The sequence below is a fragment of the Echinops telfairi genome, unplaced genomic scaffold (genome assembly GCF_000313985.2).
Source record: "Echinops telfairi isolate 266 unplaced genomic scaffold, ASM31398v2 ScPeMD7_7356;HRSCAF=8355, whole genome shotgun sequence".
Classification (NCBI taxonomy): Eukaryota; Metazoa; Chordata; class Mammalia; order Afrosoricida; family Tenrecidae; genus Echinops; species Echinops telfairi.
Genome location: NW_022111256.1, coordinates 2468100 through 2491855, shown reverse-complemented (window position 1 = coordinate 2491855; position 23756 = coordinate 2468100). Strand labels below are relative to the sequence as shown.

Below are 23756 nucleotides of genomic sequence, written 5' to 3'. Positions count from 1 at the left end.
GGTGATGCTGGCATCATTGTACATGGAGAATAGAATTAAACCATATAGTCGTTAATGACTCCATCCAGCCCAACAAAAAGAATACTTTAGCAGCCTGCTCAGCAGATCCATTAGTAGGAATCCTGGCTGTTGCCATTACTTTGATTTCCCCCAGAACTTTGGCCAGGGAAATGCCATTCATCTGAGCCTCTTCTATCCACAGCACTTCCTGCGCCATAAGTATAGTGATAAGACTTGAGTCAGGCTGTTGTCTATGTAGAAAGGGGGCATTATTTCTTTAGATGGAAATAATCAAAGACCATTTCTTAGCCATGATGGCAGCAGCTCTCTCTGAAAACAAAGACAAACTCTAGAATAAAGCCTTCTACTTATGCAGCCTTCTTTAACTTCTCCAAAACTCCAGCCAACCTTGAGGGGATACCCTCCTGGCCCCCAAAACAAACAAACAATGGACTTGTGCTAGGCAGAGCAGAGCTTTATAGTATGTGTTTTCCCCACTAGGCGAGCATCAAGCAACTTGCTCTGAGTTAGTGTACACAGTGGCATCATCTGGGAAGGTTCTCTCTAGTCACAGTGAATTTTTTTATAAAAGCAGTTTCGCTCAAACCTTGTTTTTTCTGATGGCCAATCTAAGAGAACAGCATGTGGCTGTGAAATTTTGTTTCCTGCTTGGAAAAATGCCACAGAAACTGTTGTGATGTTAAACACAGCTTACACGGAGAGCACTACGGGAAAAACCCAAGTGTATCAGTGGTTTTCTCATTTCCAAAAAGGTGAAATGTTGATTGATGACAAACCTTGTTCTGGACATCCCTCAACTTCCCAAATGGAGGAAAACGTTGACGCATCGTGCATTTGGAGTACATTCCACCAGGTTAGACTGTTAATCAAGCTTTCTATTCAGAGGTTCTGAAAAGATTGTGTACCAGTGTGCAACAAAGAAGGCCCGATTTGTGGCAGATGTCGGCCTGGTTTTGCCACCACGACCATGCATCTGCTCATGCAGCTAGCTCAGTGTACCACATTTTGGCAAAAAAATATCATGCCTCTCTTTCCCTGACTCACCTAATCTTCTTTTTGCTTCCACAAACGAAGAGGGACATGAAAGGATAGCGATTTGATCATGTAGAAGAGGTGAAGGAAAAAAATTGAGAGATGCTGTCAGCCATCCAAATAGATGAGTCTGAAAAATGTTTTCAGAAATGGAATCGCAGATTTGACAAATGTATTAAGTGTAATGGAGAGTACTTTGAAGGTGAGGAGGTTGTCTTGTCAAGAAAATTTTAAATAAATAGTTTTGGGAAAAAAGTTGGGGTTTTTTTGAGGGGGGGATGTGTGGCTACCTTCTCATATTCTGAAATGTGGCAGAGTTTTTGGCCCATAGAGAGTACCCAATGTTATGAAGCCTATTTTGTTTCCCAAACTAAACATCTAAGCTTTGGGAAGGCAAGAGCCATTTCATACTTTTTTTCCCCCTTTATTTATTTGCATACAAGTCTTATGCAAAGGCTGAAAGCAAAATACCAGCGCTTGACAGTGCTTGGGCTGTAGTTTTGTTTTGAGAAAGTTCTTTTGTGTACAATGCTCATCCTTAAAAAACTCAAACCCTCACATGCATGGAGTAAATTCGGACTCAGAGTGATTGCAGAGGACAGGGTGGGTTGTCCCTGTGGCTTTCTGAGACTGTAACTGCTTATGGGAGTAGAAAGCCTTATCTTTCTCCCACAGAGAGGCTGGCACTTTTGAACTGCTGACCTTGCAGATAGCAGCCCAATGCATAACTTACTGCTATGTCACCAGGGCTAGTCCATTTGTCTTAGCATCTATCTTAGTCCATCTTATCCTTTAAGACCTGGCCAAAGGGCTCACTCTCTACTAGCAAAACAATTCCAACTCAATGCGACCCTGTGGACTTCTGAGACTGCACCTCTTTACAGGAGTAGAAAGTCTTGTCTTTCTCCCTGGAAGTTTCGAACTGCTGTTAGTAGCCCAATGCACAACCACTATGCCCACCAGGGCTCCTTGATCAAAAGATCGAGCTACATTACTAACATTGCTCTTAGTAATGTAGTTTCAGTGTCTGGCCCTCTGGTCCTTAAAGAATAGTCCATTGGTCACTAAATATTCTTATATAAATTCCTTTGCACTGCTTTAAAAAAAACCAGAGTGGATTCTAATATCTGCATCTAAGAACCTTGGCCAATAACACCACCCAATATATTTGGAAAGAAAGGGACCAAAGAGTTTATTTAAGGACTAATCAAAACCGTTAATATCATGTAGATAGTGAATCTCTAACAAGGAGATGCAGTGAGTGGTACTATCTTTACCTAACTCAAAGGGGACTATTAACTGAATTTCAAAATAATCAATATTATAAGGTGTTTACCAAGAACCCTAGCCCTGAAATAAATGGTCCACCTGGCCCTTCTTATCTAAACTAGCGCCCCCGCAGTATTCGTCCTGACCATCTTGCTGTTCCCTGGCTCACTGGGGTTGCGCTGGCCAAACACAGGCCCTAAAATAAAGTCTTATTTAAAACCAAAAAGTAGTTGAAAGGAAAGACAGGGGGGCAGCATTTTCTTTCCATTCTATTGGTAGCATTTCACTCACTCCACCCTTTTCTCTTAGCCCAGTGCATGAGTCATTGTGTATTTTTATGACAGTCTCAATACAAAAATCTGATGAGATGGGGTAAAACAATGAGGAATGGAGGAGGATCCACATGGAAACAATACATTTATCAACAATGCATCCATCCCCTCTTAAAGTTGTATAAGCTAGTTTAGTCTCAGAGGATTTTCTAAACAAGTTCATGATCTTTAATATTCAGCTACCTACTATTTTGCCAGCTCCCCTTTCATGTATTCACTGGGAAGACAAATGATATTGTAAATACTCACACTGAGGTCAGAGAGAATCTGACACCGAGCTCTGGCCCTTACTAGGTTTGCACACTTACAGAAGTGGTTCACCTTTCTGAGCCTTAAATATTGCCAATCCCACTGATACCTAAGAACTACAGGAGGTTGCCTTGCCCGATAAGGAAAATAATTGGCAAGTGGACAGAAAAGTGAGTAACTGAGCTATCTTAGAAGAGGAGAGGCTGTTGAATGCCAGAGTGCACTACGTACGGGACTCCAATCTCAAAGATGTTGTTCTGGATCAGCTGCTTCCCCAACATGATGATGCTGAGTTGAATGCAGAGCTCCATCAGGCAGCCCCCTGGAGCACACTGAGGGAGGAAAGAAGAGGCTGTTGGACCAAGTGGAGCTGAGAGCAGCAAACGTGCAAACTCAGCCAGGTTGGGGATCAGGAAGAGGATGGAAGGGTGCACCTACAAACTACTAGCCAAGCATGAAATGCCAATGATTGGACTTGCCTCTTCCATTCGGTAACCATCGAACACATAGACATAGCTCCCAGGCCTGCCCACAAACCTGAAACAAAGAAGTGTAGGAAGAGTTAGGGAAAGAGAGAGAATGTCTGAACTGCTTGAAAGCGTACATCCTGGGTGGGCTAGCCATCCCCTTACCCCGTATGTCCTCCTCGGCAGCACTGGGCAGAATGGGTGTCAAATCACCCAGGGTAGGAGTTCACAGTCGGACACTGAATCACCTTTACCACTTAGGGTTCACCTCTTTACCTGGTCAAACTCCAGGCTGTTGGGGCTGAGTGGGGCAAGGTTAGAGGCTGGGTTTGGTGGGGAACTGGACAGGACACATGTGCACATATATGTGCATGCACAGGTATGCAGTATGATGACCTCTGAACCTAAATGCAAGGACGTTTGAATTTCCATAACTGTACTGTCTGTGCATCTCTTTCCTTCAATGTGTCAGGACTGAGTTCTGATCAAAACTCCTGAGTGAAGACTTCTGGTTTCCCAGGAAACAGCAAGCTAGAGTTGACTGGGGTTGAGAAGACCCCTGGCATCAGTAAATAAGAAGTCTTCACTTCTTACTGGAAACGTTCAACGGAATGAAAGAAGACCACCACACTTCTCTTCTGAGGAGAATTTATTCAGGATAAGAAGAGTGAGCAGGTGGGGAGAGGAAAGAGTTAAAAAATAATCATAGAACCAGCCAAGGAGCCAGGAGGGCTCTACTTTCTTGATGGGTCACCCCCTTGAAATATACCCATCAATTTGATTCTCAGCTTAAGCTCTCCTTCTCTGTGAAGTGCTCTTACTGTCTGTTCATGATTTAGTGGCCCCTAACATTTTATTTACAGGCCTTATCATAGCACTTATTACAGCTTATATCATGCTATTTCCAAGACTACTTCTTCCAACTTGCCACCCCTTTCTCTACAGGTTAGGACCCTGGTTCTTGCTTGGAACATCATAGGTGTATGTTCACAAGTTGCTATTGACATAGTACCTTGATAGAAAACACCAGTGAGCTATATACTCTCTGCTACTGAGACAGTCTAGCTATTATTTCAGTAGAGCCAAGGGCAGAGGTTCTGGGAAGGCGAGAAGTTTGTTGGGTCACAAACAGAGCTACAAGAAATGATCAAGTGTGGACTCTGATAGCCCTTGCTGTCTGTCTGAAATCTCTTAGTTCTAGGAAAGCTTTCCTGGTATAATTAGCTGATGTTTCCTGGAACCTGTCCTATCAGGTAGCCAACTAATCTCACCATAAAGGACACTTATCAGAAATGAATTTGCATCCAGACAGGAGAGCCACTGGTAAAGCATGAAATTCCCTCCTGTCTCATTAACAAAACTGGGAGACACAAATTCTTCTCAGACTCCACCTCAGGGCCCAGAACCAAATCCCCATACAGTTTCCCTGGGTGTCAAATCTGGAGGCGTTAATTCAAAATTATTTTGTGCTAACACTTCTGCTGGGGTGAGTATCAGGTGATTAAAAACCTGGGGCAGGGAACTGAGGATGTGAGTTGGGGCGACCCTACTTGTCTAGGCAGTGAAGGGCCCAGGCTCAGGGCCAAATTGGCTTTCCAAATATAATGTCGTAATACTCACCTCCCTTTGAAAAAGGCCACATAGAAGATGGGGGAGTAGGCATTGACAAACTTCAGCAAGAACGCTTTGAGTATCAGGCGCTCCTCAAAAGCCTGTTCTGTTTTGGGAACCTCTGTAAGACAAGAGCAAAGCTGATGAGGCTGAGAGATCAATGTCTCACTTCTCTAGATTTGGGACCCTGTGACATGAATGACCATCCCCCACCTGACTCAGTCAGAGCAGGGAACCAAGAGATCATCTCTCTGGTCCATTAGATTTGAAGTCACCTGGAAGCCCCCCCACCCCCAACTAGTATAGTGGGCCTTACACATTAGGCTGCTAAACACAAAGGCAGCAGTTCAAAACCACCTTCCAACCTGTGGGATAGAGGTGATACTTTCTGCTCCCATAAAGATCTACAGCCTAGGAACCCCACGAAGGCCATTGTATTCTGTCCTGTATGGGTGCTGTGAGTATGAATCAATTCAATGGCAGTGAATTCGGATTTTGGTTTTGTTTTTGTTTTTAAGAGACTACAAATGGCCAAGAGTGAAGCTTAGTCCTTACAATTCCCTCCTCTGTCCACTTGGGGAGGGAGCACTGGTAGCATAGTGGTTCTCAACCTTCCTCACACCGCGACCCTTTCATATGGTTCCTCATGTGGTGGTGACACCCCAACTGTAACATTATTTTCGTGGCTACTTCATCATTGTCATTTTGCTACTGTTATAAATGGGGCGACCCATGTGAAAGGCCTTTTGACCCCCAAAGGGGCCGCAACCCACCGGTTGAGAACTGCTGTTCTAGGAAGTTAAGGCTGTCCTACACGAATTTCACTGGCAAACCTTATCCTAGCCACCCTACAGCCCTGCTCTTGCCCCAAACTCGAAGGACATCAAACAGCGGGACTTGAGCGGATATGCTGTTTTGATGCTGAGCAAGTCTCCGTGGAGCGGGGAGCCTATGATGGATGAGGAAGACAGGGCTATTCTACTTTCCAAAAATCCACCCACAAAAGCCACATGGATCACCAATGATGGAAAAGGGGATGGTGAAGGACCAGGCAGCATTTCCTTCTACCGCATATGGGGTCCCCATGAATCAGGGGCCCCCACTCCACAGTAGCTAAGAACAAGTGCCATCACTTAGGGCAGCCATCGCAGACAAATCACCGCCCCACTCCCAACAGCAGATTGGGGCCTTCTGGAGTGAGGTGTCGGTGGGCACGTCCAGCCTCGCGGGGTTCAGAGGGTCATTTCCTTATTGACAACCAACCATCTTCTACTAGTCAATGGTGTGCATGGCTAGCAGGTGCCCTTGCTGGCACACAGCTCAGGCAGTTTCGTCATGACAGCCCTTGTCCCAACCCCCCAGGAAATCCACAGCCCAAGCGTCTGGAGTTGTTCCAGGTGAGTTTGGCAGCATCATTGCGTTCTAGGGAATCTGGAGACATCATTGGAACTCTATGGAAAAGCCTACAATGACCTCCCTCAGCTGGTAGAGGGCTTTGTGGGTTTTCCTCCCTCTCTGGCACACATGGGGAAGGGTACACACACACACACACACACACACACATGCACACACACACACACACCCATGAGATCAAGGACCTAGGCAACCTCAGACTAGGGTAGAGCCCACTTCTACAGCGTTGTTTCTCAAGATGACCGACGTATAGCAGGTGGTACTCACCATTTATGGTTCGCCCGGCTCTTTGAGCTACTTGTTCTTCACTTTATTTGTGTTAGCTAAAGGCCCATAGCGCTTCAACCTCTAATGCCTCTCCCCTCCCTGCTACAGATCTTGCCCCAACAAAGAAGGCAGTGTCCCTTCCTCTCAGAGTGATTTACACCTACCAGGACCTCACTGGGCTGAGGATTCCACATCCCCTTCTTGCACCTGAGCCTTATTCCCCTTGACTAAAGAAAATGACTCTGAGGTCCCAGTGGCAAAGCCTGCCATTGATTTCTAAGGGCACTTTCAGTTTTAAGATCTCAAGAGAACTCTGAACCCACATCTCACTCTTCATCTTATCACTTCCCGTGCCCCAACACTTGCCTTGCTCCTCTCCTGTACAATTTGGATGGGTGTTTTGAGGACAAGCACACCAGAAAAACGCATCCAGGCAGATCCCAACCATTGACAGATGCACACCACTCTGCAAATGTATTCGGTGAATGAAGGAATAACAGGAAATGATACCATTTGGACCAGTGAAAAAATACGAATGTACTAATCACTTCCTGTCATTTTACAAGGAAGACAAATCCTAAGCAGGGACCTTTGTTTGTCGAACAGGATTCTGGGTGAGAAGACAGAGAGGAGTAGTCGAAAGAGAGTACAATTCCCTGACCTAAGATAAGGAGGGATATTGGAATGAGACAGAGGATCTAGGAAAGGCTGGAGCCAGGTGGGGGCATCAGGAGAAGGATTAGAAGTAGCAGGCATTGCAGAGGGAGAGATCAAGACACTGAGTAGAAATCTCCCCAGCATCTGCTGGGCATCGCAGCAGGACCTCTCTCTGCCTTCCACAGACTCTCCAGTAAATATACAAGACCTGCTTTTCTTTCTTTCTTTCTTGTTTTAAATAAATGCTTGAAGAATCCCGGATATGCTCTTGGGGGGAAGGCTGAAGGTTACTTCAAGATGAACCCAAGGTCAAGAACTGAATGCCTTATGCCTGGATTGCAAAGGAGCGAGATTAAGATAGAAGAAAATGGAGAGGTAGGAGGGAGCGGGAAAAGGATAGAAAGAATGAGAATAAGAGCAAAATAGAAAGAAAGCAGAGGGAAGAAAGGAAACAATGGAGGAAGACCGAGAACGTGTCCAGCAGAATCCAGGCCTCTACAGTGTGCCTGGGGCATCCAAAGCAATGGTAACTTCACTACATTTTGTCTGTGACCTTTGAATGTCTTTGGATTAGAAAACAGGCATCAACAAGAATGCCTTCTAAAAAAACCATTCAGTCAGGTTTGAGAGTCTGGAAATTGGGAAAACTCACCCCATCAGTGATGCTGGAAGGGGATGAAGGGGGACGTTTGGGTGGCATGTGTCTTTGGTTTACTTCTATAGTCCCCTTTGAACTGTGTGTCCTCAAATCTCCCAAGCCCTACGGGAATTTCCTCCAAGTTCTCTGGAGAGGGAGTCTGGTCCTTTCAGAGCTCTCTGCTCCCAGTGGAAATGAACGGTTCCTTTCCTCTTTACTGATTAAATCATGGGTCTGTGTTTTATTTATTAGTTTTGTTTCTAAAAATGGCTCTGTGCTTGTGCTTCTAGGGCCATGCGCCGCCATAAATCATGGGCACTTCCAATAAACAATCCAAATCCACTTGCTAGGCCACTCAATCAGCTGGAGATGCTCTGTGGGCCTCCTGTGCATGTGCTGTGGAGCCTTCTGGAGAAGGAGGGCCCTGGGGAACAACTCCACGGAAGGGAGACAAGGTGGGAGTGGGCGAGGGAGAGACATGGGAGTGTGTGAGCGAGGCACCGGGAGCCTGAAGGAAGGATGAACTCCAAAGCCCTGGGGCTCGTTTGCCTGGTTTGGTTCATGTGGCACGACTCCTAGAACTGAGAAGATGGGACAGGCTCCTTCTAGTTCTTCAGAGCCCACTTGGTTCATTTGAGGCAATCTGCATTTCAGACCACAAGGAAGGGTATTCTCACAAGACACATACCTGGAGAGTCATCTGAATCTGATCCCTAAGCAGGAAATAGCCCAGGCCTGTGCTTCACAAGATTCCACCTGAATTACCTTGACATGTCAATTGCTATTGGGATGCAAAGAAGAACAGACTTGGAGAAAAGAGGAAGTCCGGCAGCTCCTCTCTAATCAGATGCTCCCATAATCCCACCGTTCACAGCAAGCTTCCCCAGCTTAATGAGAGGGCAATTGCCGGTTTCTCACACTCCCAATCCATTGGAGAAGATTTTCACCTGAGAGTAGACCCCATCTCTGGTCAGAAAAGACTATCAAATAAAGCTCCTATGCAGAGCGATCACCCACCCAGCCTTTTCTTTCCAAGTGCATTGGGAAGCAGGTTTGGAAGACAGCGGTTGAAGGGCTCCGCTGCTAACTGTAGGATCCTGGGAGAAACACACGGGGCAGTCTGCTTCCGTGAAGATTTACAGGCCAGAAACCCTGTGGGGCAATTCTCCTGTGTCCTGTAAGGTCACGATGAGATGGAATCGACTTGAGGGCAGTGGGGTTCATGTGTCATGAAAAAATATGCGAGCAAAGGATCCGGCTGTAAACTGCCTTGAAAAATAATTAGTGTGAAAGCCTGAGTTAGTCCCAGGGGGCCAGCTTAGGACCGAGTCCCCAGAGCTCTCGCCCTAATCGAATGGAAGGCCCACGGCTGGCAAGAGGATGCTAGCTGCAGAATCTGGATTTTGGAGTGGCAGGTCCTCTTAACTGATTACCACCCCACCCACCCCCCAAAAATCCTGCCAGTAGCTACATAAAGATGGTGACAAGACAAGGGGACAATGGGAGATGGGCATGTGTGCCTTTTCACTAGCACCACCAGTGAAGGGCCCCTCAGGCAAAGGCACAGGAGCCCGAACCTGTGCCACTGAGGCAGTGGGCAGAGGTGGCCCTCCCTGCCTCTCCTCGAGTCTTTGCACACAGCAATGTTTTCTGACAGTCCAACCATCTGGTCTTCCCTCTATTTGCGTGTGGGAGTGTGGGTGAGGGGACCGGCAGCTTGGCCTCCCCTCCTTCCATGCGATGTTGTTGCCTTGTTTGTGCCATGGGGAGGAAATCACCAGCCAGCTGTGGAATGAGGCACCCAGTGTACCACTGCCTGAGGGCGCTGGGAGTGCCAGAAGTACAGATCATGGGTGAGGGTGTCTGCGATACTCCTGTGGCCCCGTGGCTTAGTAGCAAAGACACACCACCCTGCGGGCCTGGAAGATAACTGTTGTCTCTAGGAAAGAGGACCTGAGTCTTGACTGTGTTGGATAAGGATCTTGCTCATGGTACTAGGATCTTGGAGCACCCTATTTTAAAGGGAGGGAAAAACAACAACCAAACCTCTATCCAGGAAGGGCCAACTGGCAAGAAGGAGAGACAGAGAGCGAGTGTGAACGTGAAAGCCCCAAGCTGTTGCTGCCAATCCATCATGAGAACCCCGTAGTCATGGTGACCGTGGAGCAGGCCCTGGAGACAGGCACTGGCATGGTTTTCCCATTGACTTATTGTGAAGATGCTCTCCCCCATGAGAAAGGCAGCAGAGAGGAGAGAACAGGGTGACGTGCCTTGCCCCTGGCCACTGAGGCTCCCATGACACCACAGGGCCATCCAGACCGGCACACACGGGAAGCACACACGCTGGCCGGGTGGAGGAATAGAGCCCTTCCAACCTCGCTCCTGTTCAACAGCTCCAAGGAGATGTTAGGTCTATCTTGCCTTTCCATCATATTTGACATTTTTCATTCAAGACATCTCCATCGACTATCATGTATCAAGACATCTGATCACCTATTATCTCAATCGATATCATGTATTCATTCAAGACATCTCGATCGACTATCATGCACTGCCATTGTAGTCTAGAAGGGGAGGGTGGGCAAAGAAGCATATTTCTGAGAGCAGTGAGCATTATGGGGATAGGAGAAGAAGCCAAGAGGGGCCGGGACAACGTTTCAGTAACAGCGGAGAGGAAAGGCATGTGAGGAGGTGATCTCTAAACTGACAGCGGGAGAAAAAGCAGGAGCAGAGCTGGAGAATATTCTGAAGAGTGAGGGCAGTCGGAACAGAGGCCTGAGGGTAGGAGAGACCAGGGATGTACAAGGAAAAGATAGGTCCAAGCTTCCGAAGCATTCTGAGTAAGGAGAAAGAATTACTCACCCATTACTGTCAAGTCCATTCTAATTCATAGCAACCCTATAGGACAGACTAGAACTGCCCCCATTGAGTTACCAAGGCTGCACATCTTTATGGAAACAGATGACCACATCTTTGTCCCATGGAGCCACTAGTGGGTTGAAACCACTAACATTTTGGTTAGCAATTTTGTACTTAACCACTGTGCACCCTGGCTTTGTGAAGACAAAGTATGTGGGGGGTGGGGGGCCAGTGAATTTGAGAAAGAGGCTGGAGGTAGTTAACGCGGGCCACTGGAAGGAATTTAGATTTTGTTGGAAGTTCAATAGGAAGCCACCTTGAAACTGTGCGAGTAAAGGGATAGATAAAACTCACATCTAAAGGCTCACAGAGAGTGAACTGTAGGGAGTGGAGAAGTGACGGCAGAGGGATAAAAGTGTGCTGTGCTTGTTCAGACGAAAGACGAGCACTCAGGATAGAACTTGTGAAACGTGACTAGATCTGTGATATGGTTCAAGGTTGAATGAACAATATTTGCTTAGATTGGGTGGGAAAAGTGTGAAGTTCAGGTTTGGGTTTGAGCCTTTGGATGGGTAGCGGTGCCATTGGCTGAGAAAAGAATCATGGGGAGAATTCAATACAGAACATAGCAAATCCTCCATCCCTCTTGGCTTGTGTCCTCCCTGAAATGTACCCCAAAGGGTGTGAAGCATTACAGCGATTCAGAACCATCCCCCCAAAGCACCTGACCAGTTTTGAAGACTCCAAAGCTCCCACAAGTCAATGACTCAATGTCAAGGTTGGACTAGGTGGTTTCCCAAGTCCTTCTGGCCTTCTGTGATCTGTGACGCAATTCACCAGACGCTGAGAGAAGAACTGAGGGGGCTGAGGGGCACCTGATCCAAGTCAGTTTTTCCATCAGCTCATAGGCACGTGAACGTTGGGCAATGGGTAAGGAAAGCCAAAGAAGAATGGATGCCTTTAAATTCTGATACGAGCAAAAAGTGTTGAAAGTACCATTGGCTGCCAGAAGGACAAGCACACCTGTCTTGAAGAAGTACAGACAGCATGTTCCTTAGAAGAGTGAATGGCAAGACTGGCTCTCACGTACTTTGGACATGTTATAAGCAGGGACCAGATACGGAACAAGGACATCATGCTTGGGTAAGTAGAAGGAGAGAGGAGTGGAGGAAGACCATCAAGGGAGATAGATGGATCACGGCAACAATGGGCTGCAACATAGCAATTGTGAATGTGCTGCAGCACCAGGCAGTGCTCCGTTCTGCTGCACACAGGGCCACTACAAGTTGGAACTGACTCAGTGGTACCTAATAGCAGGGCTGGAAAACCTTTCTGCTGGCGTCTACCCAGATACATGGATTTTACCTCTCCACGTCTTGATACTCTAATTCCTGACATGCTACCTCCCCAGAACAGCTTCCTTAAGCATTTGTCTTAAGGACTGAGTGGGATACGGCCTGGAAAGTGCCAAGGGGAGTGGAAGGCCCCACGTGTTTGCCTGTACTACTGCAAGCAAGGCTCTGATTAGGGAACTGCTTTGTATATGTATTTCCTCTTCTTATGTGAAGAAGGCGTCAACGAGGGAGATTAGAATCCATGACAGAGGTCTCTTAGCAGACAAAAAGTGGGAACACTGGCATTCCTAAGGGCATCTCCTTTAAAAGGATAGTCAAGGCCTTTGGAGTCACCGTGGCTGTCCACAGAAGGGACATTTAAGAGGATATAATGAGATCTGTCGTATTGTGTTGGTTTGAAGAGGCAAGCTGCATGCTCTAGGGTGGATTTGCGGAGAGAAGGGTGTCATCGGTTCTGGGTCACCGCAATGGGCATCCTGGTGTGATGGGTAGATACGTATCTATCCTGAAAGACTCACGCACTGACATCAAGTTGATTCTGACTCATAGAGACCTGGTGGTATCAACTAGAACAGCCCTTTCTGGGTTCCTGAGATGGAAACTCTTTACAGGAGTAAACACCCTTTGATCTTTCTCCTGTGGAGCAACTGGTGGTTTTGAACTGCTGATCTTGTGGTTATCAGTTCAATGTGTAACCCACTACACCACCAGAACTCCTTATCCTAAAAGGACCCAAATCACTACAGCCTTTTGATTGGGCTTAGCCTGAAAGAGCAAGGCACCCTCCCTTTCAGAAGCCCCGTGGTCCATTCAGGATCTCCATGGGGAAGGCAGTGCCATCTCAACAGGGATGCAGCTTCTTCTGGCAGAGAGGGGCATCGCAATGAAGGCTCCGTTATAATGGTGAAGAAACGACGACGACAGGAGTAGGACATGGATCAGTATGACTTTATATGGCTCTTCATAACTATAGCTCTCACAGGCCAGTCCATAAAGACCACAGAAGACTGACCCTCTGAGAGCTATAGTTATAAGGAGACAATGCTTTGCTTGAGAAGTGGGACAATCAGGGAGGCACCCAGGAGAAATGCCCTGCTATTCCCTTCCCTCTATGCTGCTAAGGCACCTTCCCCCTATTAACAGAACCCCAACCAGAAGCCAGAGGGAAAGGAACAGGGGCATTGCCACAGAACAGGGAAGGGTAGAGAGGGGGTGGCAACGGAATCACCCAAACACCCCCTTCCTTTTATCTTTTGGATGGCTAACATCCCTGAGATCTAAGAAAACTCCGAGTGGGAGAGGAGCTTGGGGGGCTTTTTCCTAATCAGAAGGACCAGGGATTCCATGATTCACTGGAAAAATACGAGAGACGTGATCACGGTTAGGGTCCACGGTCCAGAAGTTGTTCTACCACTTGCATGAAACTATTATGAATTCGTCACTTCATAGAACTGGAACGAATTGCTCCACACACTCGGGCATAGCGTTGATTAAATTTTACAATTTAATTATTATTATTAGTAACAGACTCTCACTATCCTCTCTTTCCCCCAAGACACTGACAACCATTCAAGACACCGTCACTGGAAGGGGGGAGGGGGGCTATCCTCAGACAATGGTAGGGCCTTGCCACACCCTCCATGGCCCTGACAGATTGGGGGATCTTCCTCCCCCACGACCGAGGCCACCCAGAGAGGCAAGAGCTGGTGGAAAGCTGGACAGACAACCCAGGAGACCTGGCTCTGGGGCCAGGTTTCAATTTGCCAGCCCTCCAGTCTTCCCTCCAGGAAGGCGTAGGCTCCACCAGGCATGGCCAGCTCCATATGTGCCCCCACTCTTGGACAAAGGCTTGATCGGGCTCCTGCAGGGGGACTCAGACTCCCTGCCCCCAGAGTGCAGAGGCCCATAAAGCCGACACTTTCACCCTTCACTCGGAAAACACACACTGTCCACATTTGATGGAGAATTAGAGGCAGCCATATATACACAACATGTTTTCGTTAAAAAATGCCTTTGATGCCAGGCAGCCTATAGTAGCCATGGTTTTCACCTTGCTGTTTCCCTCTCTTGCCCCGGCTCCTGCACAGTAAGAGCAGCTTATCTTTGGCGAAGGTTAACCTAGAACTGGGTGAAAAATTTTGGACTCAGAAATTCTTGGTGGCATTGCTTTCAAAAATAAATTTGTTTCCTTTCTTTAATGTCACATGTGGGATCCTAGGATCTCCTAATGTCTCCTCAAGGGTCGGTCGGACAGTGGCAGGTGAGGCTGAGCTGCTCCCACTGCCTCTTGCCTGCCTGAGGGCAGCTGAGGTACTGGGGGGTCCCTCTTCCCTGGGAGACTCACCGCTTATCATTCACATGTGAAAAGCCACACCAAACTCATCACCATTGAGTCTATTCTGACTCATAGCAGCCCTGCAGGGCAGGGTAGGACTGCCCCACTGCTTTCCAAGCCTGTCCCTCTTTACGGGAGCAGAAAGCCTCATCTTTCTCCCTCGGAGCAGCTGGTGGTTTCAAACTGCTGACCTTGTGTGAGCAGCCCAATGAGTAACTCACTACACTACGAGGGCTCCTTCACGGCATATATTTTTGTTTGTTTTAATTAACAACTTTATTGGGGGGCTTTGACACATCTTATGACAATCCATCATTTAATTGTATTAAGCACACTTTTACATATGTTGCCATCAACATTTCCAAAATATTGTCTTTCCACTTCAGTCCTTGGTATCAGCTCCTCTTTTGTCCCCTCCCTCCCCCACTCTCCAACCCTCGTGAACCCTTGATTAACATATATTATTGTTGTTATTTTGTACCTTACACTGTCCGTTGTCACCCTTCACCCACATTTTATTCGTTTTCCTGAGGGGTGGGCTATCTATTCAACCTTATGATGGGTTCGTCTCCCCCTTCCCCTTCCCTCCCCACCCCCACCAGCCCCCTACTCTCATGATATCACTACTCCCACTACTGTTCCCAATGGGTTTATTTATACTGGATTCCGTAAGTCGAGAGCTCTTATCTGCACCAATGTGTATACTCTGGTCTAGCCAAATTTATAAGGTAGAACTGGGTCATGGTAGTGGGGCGGGGGTAGGGAGCTTTCAGGAACTAGAGGAATGATGTGTGTTTCATTGATACTATACTGTACCCTGGTTGAATTGTCCCTTCCTTGGAATTCTTTTGTGGGGGATGTCCAATTGTCTACAGATGGGCTTTAGGTCTCCTCTTCAAACCCCTCACTCACATCGATATGATTGTTTGTTTTGGACCTTTTGATACCTCATACCTGATCCTATCGACATCTCATGATCACACAGGTTGGTGTGCTTCTTCCATGTGGACTTATTTGCTTCCATGCTAGATGGCTGTTTAACTTCAAGCCTTTAAGAGCTCAGATGCTATATCCTTTGATAGCTGGGCACCATCCACTTTCTTCACATTTGCTTATGCACCCATTTTGTCTTCAGTGATTGTGTTGGGAAGGTGAGTATCAAAGAGTGACAGGTAATTAGAACAAAGTGTGCTCGCTTTTAGGGAGGCCTTGAGTAGAGGCTCAAATCTGTCTGCAATCTTAATACTTTAGCATACAAATATAAGTACATTGGACTCTGTCCCTTTCATTATAAATTAATGTATTTGCATATATGCATGCCTATAGCTATATCTCTATAAATAGCTTTTGCTTCCTACTTCTTTCCTCTATTTCCTTTCACTTTCCTCCAGCCTCACTATCATGTTCCCCCTCCACTCGGCTCTCAGTGATTCCTCTTGGACACACTGCACTTGATCCAGCCCCACCAGGCCTCCTCACCATCAATTTTAGATCTCTAGTAACCCTTCTAGAGCCTTGGTAAGATTTCTGTTGTTTCTCAACAAACTTAATTTTTTCTGAGGAAAAGGCCAGGTACATTGTGGCAGTTACATAATCTTCTGTCAACTTGAGCAAAGGGGTGGAGCCTTTCAATCAGATTGAAGCTTGATGACCTCATCTGGAGGTATAACAAAGATAAATAGCTCACTGGAGTCCAGACCCAGTCTCTCTGCCTTCCCTTTCCTGCTGTTGAGACACTCAGAGAGCTGGAAAAGACATGTGGAGACTCCTGCCAGCATTGAGATGCTTCCACTGCCACTGGATCCACAACACTTTCTACCCACTGGCCTGTGATCTTCCTGCATTCAGCATCATTGCATGTGCTGCATGAGTCTAAAGAGGAATTTATGGACTAGTATCGGACACATGGGCTAATATTGGATTCATGGACTTGATCTGGACTGGGCTGGGATGTTTTCTCAATATACAATTGCTCTTTGATATAAAGCTCTTTGTTAAACACATATGAGTGTCTATGAATTTGTTTCTCTAGTCAACCTAGGCTAACATATGCATCTATAGGACAGTAGACTATCTTAGTCTCAGCATGGACATGGAGGCCAGATTCACCCTTCATTAGCTAGAAAACGTAGCAGTGCTACTTGACCTTCTGTGACTCCGTCTTCTCATCTGTAAAATGGCAGTGTTAGAGCTACCACCTGCATTGGAGCTGTTTTGAAGATTAAAAAGGTTAAGATAAACGAAGTATTAAGACCAGCACTTGACACAGGATAAAGACCAGGTACATGCGTGTGTCCAAGCACAGGTGCACCACTATTAATTATAAGCCTTGGTCAAGTTTCTAAGCTTCTTGGGCCTTTTCTGTGAAAATTATGTGAGGCCATGTATATTCAGTGCCTAACAGCGTCTGCTGGAATGCCTGAGGGGCGCAAAAACTTAAAGCACTTGTCTGCAAACCCGAAGCTCTAAGCTCAATCCCAGGGTGTCTGAAAGGCAGGCTTGAGGAGGTACATCCAAACACTCACCCAGTGCAAACTCTGACACATAAGGCCTCACCATGAGTTAAAGACCATTTGACAGAAAATGGTTACTGGTTCCCAGTGTTTCCCAGTACATGGTGGGGACTCCACAGCAACCAGGCTCCTTCCCCACCTGCTCTTTTGTTCACTTTCTTGTCCCCAAACCAGTAGACTCTGAGACTGTGACAGTGAGCAGGCTAGCAGCAATATCTACACAACTCACACACGCGGACTGGATAAGAATTGGCTGGTTTGATTCAACTCATGTCTAGTTATTAAAGTACCTGTAATAATAAACCTGATACTTGTACCTTGGAGAGATCTCATGAAGGTTGAAGAATAAATCTGTCAGTTCCACACACAACCCAGCATTGTATTGCAGCAGCACTATATTGCAAATAGTGTTGGAAGAGAGCTGAAGAAGAAGAGGAAGTGGGGGGAAAGGATTTGGAAAACAATGGTGATCAAGGAAAAGCTACAGCATCTTCAGGATTCCTCCTAGGAAGTGAGTGCCAACCTGCCCCTTCCATTCTGTTCCTATCAGAATTCCCCAACAGAAGTGGCAATGCCCCCATGGAAGAAGCACAACAACCTTTGGGATCACAAGGTGTCAGTGGGATCAGGTCAGGCATCAGAAGACCCCAACAAACAACCATTTGGATGCGAACAAGACGGGTTGGAATGGAGACCAAAGCCTATCTGTAGACAATTGCACATTGCCTCACAGAAGGGTCACAAGGAAGGAATGGGTCAGCCAGGATGCAGTATAGTACCAATGAAACACAACATTCTTCTAGTTCTTTAATGCTTCCAGCCCCCTTCCCCCACTATCATGACCTCAGTTCTACCTTACAAATCTGGCTAGACCGGAGCATGTACAATGGTACAGAGAAGAGCTCTCAACATAGAGAATCCAGGACAGATAAACCTCTCAGGACCAATAATGAGAGTATCAGTACCATGAGGGTAGGGAGAAGGTGGAGAAAGGGAAACTGATCACAATGATTGACGTATCACTCCCCCACCCCAGGGGGACGAACATCATGTGGGTGAAGGGGGACAGCAGATGGTGTAAGATATGAAAATAACAATAATTGCTCAAAGGTTCATGAGGGTGGCATGGTGGGGAAGAGGGAAAAAAAGAGGAGCTGATATCAAGGGCTCAAGTAGAAAGAAAAGGTTTTGAAAAGGATGAATGCAACATATGTACAAATGTACTTGCTACAGTGGATGTTAGATTGTGATAAGAGCTGTAAGAGGCATCGATAAAATGATCTATTAGTAAAAAAAGAAAAGGAATTCCCCAACAGAGGATGCACCGGCTCCTGTCCAGGCCACGCATGCTCTGTGCTTTGTTCACCGTGCATTGGTCTCAGGACCAGCAGACACAGTGCTCCATGGTGGTGGGCTCACAAGCCTGCTGCTACAAAGGTAGGGTCCATCCTTGTGTCCTGACCCAAGAAGAAACCCAGTGGGCTCCGTTGGTTGGGTTGTTATCTTTGCTGCCTTGCCTCATATCCAGCCTCCCTCCGGGGGGCCTGTTCTATTTGCCTGCTTGTCTGGAGTCCAAATAGCCTGTCCACTCCTGGCAGGCTTCTTCCCCCAAGGACAGACTCCACTCTGTAGCCATTATCTTTGAGGCCGGTTGAGGACTGCGTTATCCGTAAGGGGTCTTTGAGTTGGTGCGGACTCATTGTGACCCCAGATATGAGCACAATAGAAGTGAATTTCCCTGGTCCTACACCATCCTTACTAGTGTTACTAGATTTGAGGCTATGAATTCAGCCCCTGTGTCAGTCCATCTCACGGAGTCTTCTTCTTTCTCGTTGACTCTCTACCAAGAGGTGTCCTTCTCTGGGGTTGAGTCCCTCCTGATGACGCGTCCAAAGTAAGCAAGATGAAGTCTCGCCACCCTGTCTCCTTAGGAGCATTGCGGTTGTACTTCTTCCAGGACAGGCTAGTTCACATACCCAGCAGTCTGAGTAGCACCGTGGTTAAGTTCTCAGCTGCTCCGTGAAAAACAGGTGGTACAAAGGGATCCGCCACATTGTGAGAGAAACTCTATGGGGTACGTAGTTGTCCTTTAGAGTCATGATGGATATGTGACAGCAATGTGTTTAGTTTGAGGTATTCTTAGCAATCTACAGCATACTTTAAAACATTCTTCACCAGCACGACGAACCATTCAAACTTGCCAACTCATCTGGTGTCTTCCTTTCGGACTGCCCAGCTTCCACATACATATGAGGTGCGGGAGAACATCATTGCTTACAAGCGCACCTTCATCACCAAAACGACCTCTACTTTGGAAGGCTTGAATAAAAAAAGGTCTTTTGCAGCAAAGTTGTCCAGGGAGGACTAAGACGACCCATGGCCCATCCGTTCCTTGGAAGCCCCATGTCCATGGCAGGACACGTCGCTCATCGATGCCCGCTGAAGTCCACTACACACTGTGCGCGCTGTGTCCTGCTTGGCTAGCCAAACGCCTTCCAGGCCCAGGCTCCAAACCTACATTCATTTCCCTAGCAACCTCACCCCACCACATCAGGTTTCTGCTATGTCAGGGCTGGATTGATTCAAGATTAGAGCATGTCTTGTTGTAGCATCCAGGGAGACAATTACCATCTCTCTCTACCACTACTAAGCCGAATCACTCCACAGGTAGTTGACAATTCTGTCTTTTGTTATGCCTATTTATGACAAGAATAGACTATGGGAGGCCTAGGGGCTGGTCCTGTTGAGAGACATTTCTAGGAAACTGGCCTTCCCTTAGGCAGCCGTGGGGGGAAGCACTTGGGCATGTGTTGGGGTTGCTTGCAGCAGCTGCCTGCATTTGGTGACCAAAGCCCTTCCACCCGCAGAGCCTCCACCATCAGGACGCTTGAGAGCAGGAAGCCAGATGGGCACTAAACCCTGCGGGAGAATGGCAAAGGAAGCCCCTAAGCCTGGCCAAATCCGTACACAATTAGGTGGTATTATCCATAGCTTTATGCCCCTGTGGAGACCCTGGGGACCCTCAAGTCTGCAAATATGTTGCTCATCTCCTGCTCTGTATGACCCACTTCATTAGTACGTGCACTCTTTGCCATCCAGGAAATGTCAGATTCTGTAAGACATGTGCTGCCCCTTTCCATCCTCTCAGCCCGACTGCCTTATTCTTCTCATTATTTCCTCAGAGTTTGGGGTAAGTAAGCAGAGTTAGAATAATGAATACATAAATGATTGCTGTAGCCTCTACACGGCTTACAGGATGCCTATCCGAAAGGCATTCTTCAAAAAAAGGTGTGGGTTTTTTTTTTAATGAATGTGGAGATGTACTTATTTCACCAATCACTTCATCACAAGTATGCCAAGTTAACCAGAAGCCTGACACTCTGTAGGAGAAGAAAGTGTCAAATTGTAGCCCCTGCTCTTCTAGCCTGGTCAGAGAAAGGGACAGGGAGACCTTTCCTGTTTATGGAATGCCACGCACTGTCACAAATGCTCCAACTTCTTTATCATTAGCTTATTCTAGCCAGGAAGGTCCGTCCCCGAGGTGGCGTCAGGCTTGGTAAAGTGGAGGGGCAGCAGTTACAAGGAAAGCACTCAATGAGAGATGATTGACACCGTGGCTGTACCACTGGGCTCAGGCATAGGAGCAACTGTGAAGATGGCACAGGACCGGGCACTGTTTTGTTTTGTGTGCGCAGGGTCCCTATGGGTCAGAACTGATTTGATGGGACCTAACAAGAGCCAGCAAGCTCTGAGCTGAAGCAATGGATAACCCTTCAAAATTGAAGCAGTTGATAGCCTCTATAATCCTTGGGGGAGCAGTGGCTAAAGTATTCAGCCATGAACCCAAAGTTTGGTAGTTTGAACTTAACCAGCCACCCCACAGGAGAAAGGTGTGGTAAATCTGCATCCATAAGGACTGCAGCTTTGGGAACCCTATGGAGCTGTTCTACTCTGTTCTCTAAGGTCACATTCACTCACTCACTGCTGTTGAGTTGACTCAGACTCAAAGCCACCATGCGGGACAGGGCAGAATGGTCCCTGTGGGTTTCCGAGACGGTAGCGTTCTGCAGGAGTACAAAGCCTCATCTTTCTCCAAACGAGCAGCTGCTGGTGCTTTAGCACTGCGGACCTTGTGGTTAACAGCCCGAAGTGTAACGAACTCCGCCATTGGTGCTTCTATAGCCCTGTAAGTCAAAATCAACTCAACGGCACGTGGATCCTGGTTTAGGTTGGTTTGTGTGACGCTCCAGCCTTCCCTTTCCCTGGCAGCATGTTCACGAAGGCCCCTTTCAGTCTGGGTCCCTGTGCGACCGTGTGAAGCCAAGCTCCCTACCAATTCACACTAGACACAGAGTATGAACAGGAGGAAAAGTCAAGACACAACCACAACATTAACACTTGATGCTACACAACCAAGATTTTAAGGTTAATTTATGACCGAAGTGCAATCGACTTTACTGCTGGGGATCACACATGAAAATGCCAACAATAATCCATGATCGTATGCGACAACACATCCGGTGAGTACTCTGTATAATATTTCTACGAGATGACACGTACACTCCAAGTTTACTTCCACCTCACAGCTTCCCCTTCGTGCAGTTGGTTTGGCTCTTCCTTGTCACTTAGGTCTCAGCTATATTGCTTCCACCCAAGATAGGCCTTTTCTAATCACCCCTCCCGAAGTGCAGAACCCAAACCACTGTCTAGCTTGTCACCCTTTACTTTCTCACACTCTGTGAAATGACCTTCCGCATTGTGCACCTTTCCGTCATTACTCTGTAAGTCCAGTGAGCACTCGGGTCCCGTCACTCTTGTCTACTGCTTTGCTTCCCTCGGTTAGCAGCTGAGCACTTAGCCACTGGGTAACCGGCTTCCTGAGTATATTAGTCATTGGGTAACCCGGCTTCCTGAGTATATTAGCTATTGGGTAACCTGGTTTCCCGAGTATATTAGCCATTGGGTAACAGACTTCCTGAGTATATTAGCCATTGGGTAACCTGGCTTCCTAAGTATATTAGCCATTGGGCAACCCGGCTTAATGAGTATATTAGCCATTGGGTAACCCAGCTTAATGAGTATATTAGCCATAGGGTAACCCGGCTTCCTGAGTATATTAGCCATTGGGTATCCAGGATTCCTTAGTGCGCCCACAGGAGGGATCCTTGGATATCACTAAACAACGTGCATTAAAATTGTCTGCTAAGCTTTTGTCAAAAAAAAATCTTTTTTGTCAAAAAGATTATATTAACAGCAGATCATCAATTCACCCTCGAGCCCTGAGGGCAAGGTCAGTCGTACGAAACCACCAGAATCTTTCTACCTCATAAAAAGTTAGTCTCAGAATTCCACAGGGGCCATTCTGCCCTGTCTGGTGGGAGTTGGAATTGACTCGGTGGCAGTGAGGCCCGTTTTTACTGAAGTCCTGGCAGAGCTATTGCCTGAGCGTTGAACTCCTAACCACAGAGCCGGTGGCTCAAAGTCACCAGTCACCCCAGTGTGACAAAGACACGCTGTCTGCTCCCATAACGATCTATGGGCTTGGAAACCCTACGTCGGGTTGCGACGTCGGAATCTACCCCAGTGGTGGCGGGCCTGGTTTTGGGTCGATGAGGGTGGCATAGCCTGAAGTTTGGACTCCTACACCTAGGTCTGGGAACTGAAATTTCAAGAGGGAGTGGGGTGCATGCAGCCCACCCAGAGTGCGTGTGATGAAGAAAGGGGCTTCCCGCTCAGCCCTCCCCCATCGAATAAGCACAACTGCTCGGGCAACAGCAGGTTGCAGCTCAAATGACACGTCTGAGGACACGTCTGAGCACTGAGGCCACTGCCTTTTTCCCACTGGCTCGAAGCTTGGGAAGTCTGATATGCTTCTTTGAAGTCGGCTCAGGGCATGGGGAATGTGTGGATTTTCTGGGGCCCCGGCAGTAGGAGGGTAGATCTGACCATCACAGGCTCATGTGTCAAGAGGCTTTCTTCAACTTTCTAAACGCTGCTGGGAAAATGAGCAGCGTTAAAACCCTGCGATGGTGCACAGGAAGTATTGAATCTGTCTTGCATCCAGGCTAAGCGAGAAAAGAGTAGACCCCAGGCTTATCCTTCAAGGGTTGTAAATTCTCTGTCTCTTGAGGTAATCAACATGGGCCAAGGGGCTACTGCTCAAGAATGTTACTGAGGGGACACCTAACTGCTTCACTGCCTCATTTTCCCAGTTACCATGTGCTGCAGAAGGCTTTCTGCTCCCGGAAAGAGGGACAGGCTCGGAATCTCACAGGGCCAGTCTACCCTGTCCTGTCAGGTCATCATGGGCCGGCATCGACTCAATGGCAGTGTGTTTGATTGTTGCTGTTGTTGTTTAATAGAAGGCAATGGCTGACTGACTGTGAAGGCCCCACATCCATTTGCAGCACCCCATGCAGATTAAGCCTCCATGGGACTCCCTCAGACCATGGACTGTGTGAATATTCTTGCCCTCAGACAGGGTGCCTTGAAAAGCAGATGACTGCAGATAAGGTTAGATTCAATTTTAACGTATTAGATTAAATTTTAACCTATTATCATGTGTTTTCCCTTATGGCCCTTTTTCTAATTTGTTCTCATTCCCACTATCTTCTGCTTTCATTTGGATGCTGCTTTTGGTCACTGTTGGGGTTTTTGTATTATTTTCTCCCTATGAAACTCAGGGGAGGTAATCCATAGAGACATTAACTAGATGTACAGGTCCTTTGGGTGATGGCAG

At 47.2% G+C, this 23756-nt stretch overlaps 1 protein-coding gene across 1 annotated transcript in view; it reads right to left on the bottom strand.

Moving 5' to 3' along the window:
• Positions 1–23756, bottom strand: part of ANO2 (anoctamin 2) — a gene marked incomplete at its 5' end in the record, with an annotated part of 414765 nt that overhangs the window by 59591 nt on the left and 331418 nt on the right. The window contains 3 exons of the mRNA XM_013008512.1: positions 3135–3235; positions 3383–3440; positions 4991–5100. Of these exons, the coding sequence (XP_012863966.1) occupies positions 3135–3235; positions 3383–3440; positions 4991–5100 (269 nt within the window). The remainder of the gene's footprint in view (positions 1–3134; positions 3236–3382; positions 3441–4990; positions 5101–23756) is intronic.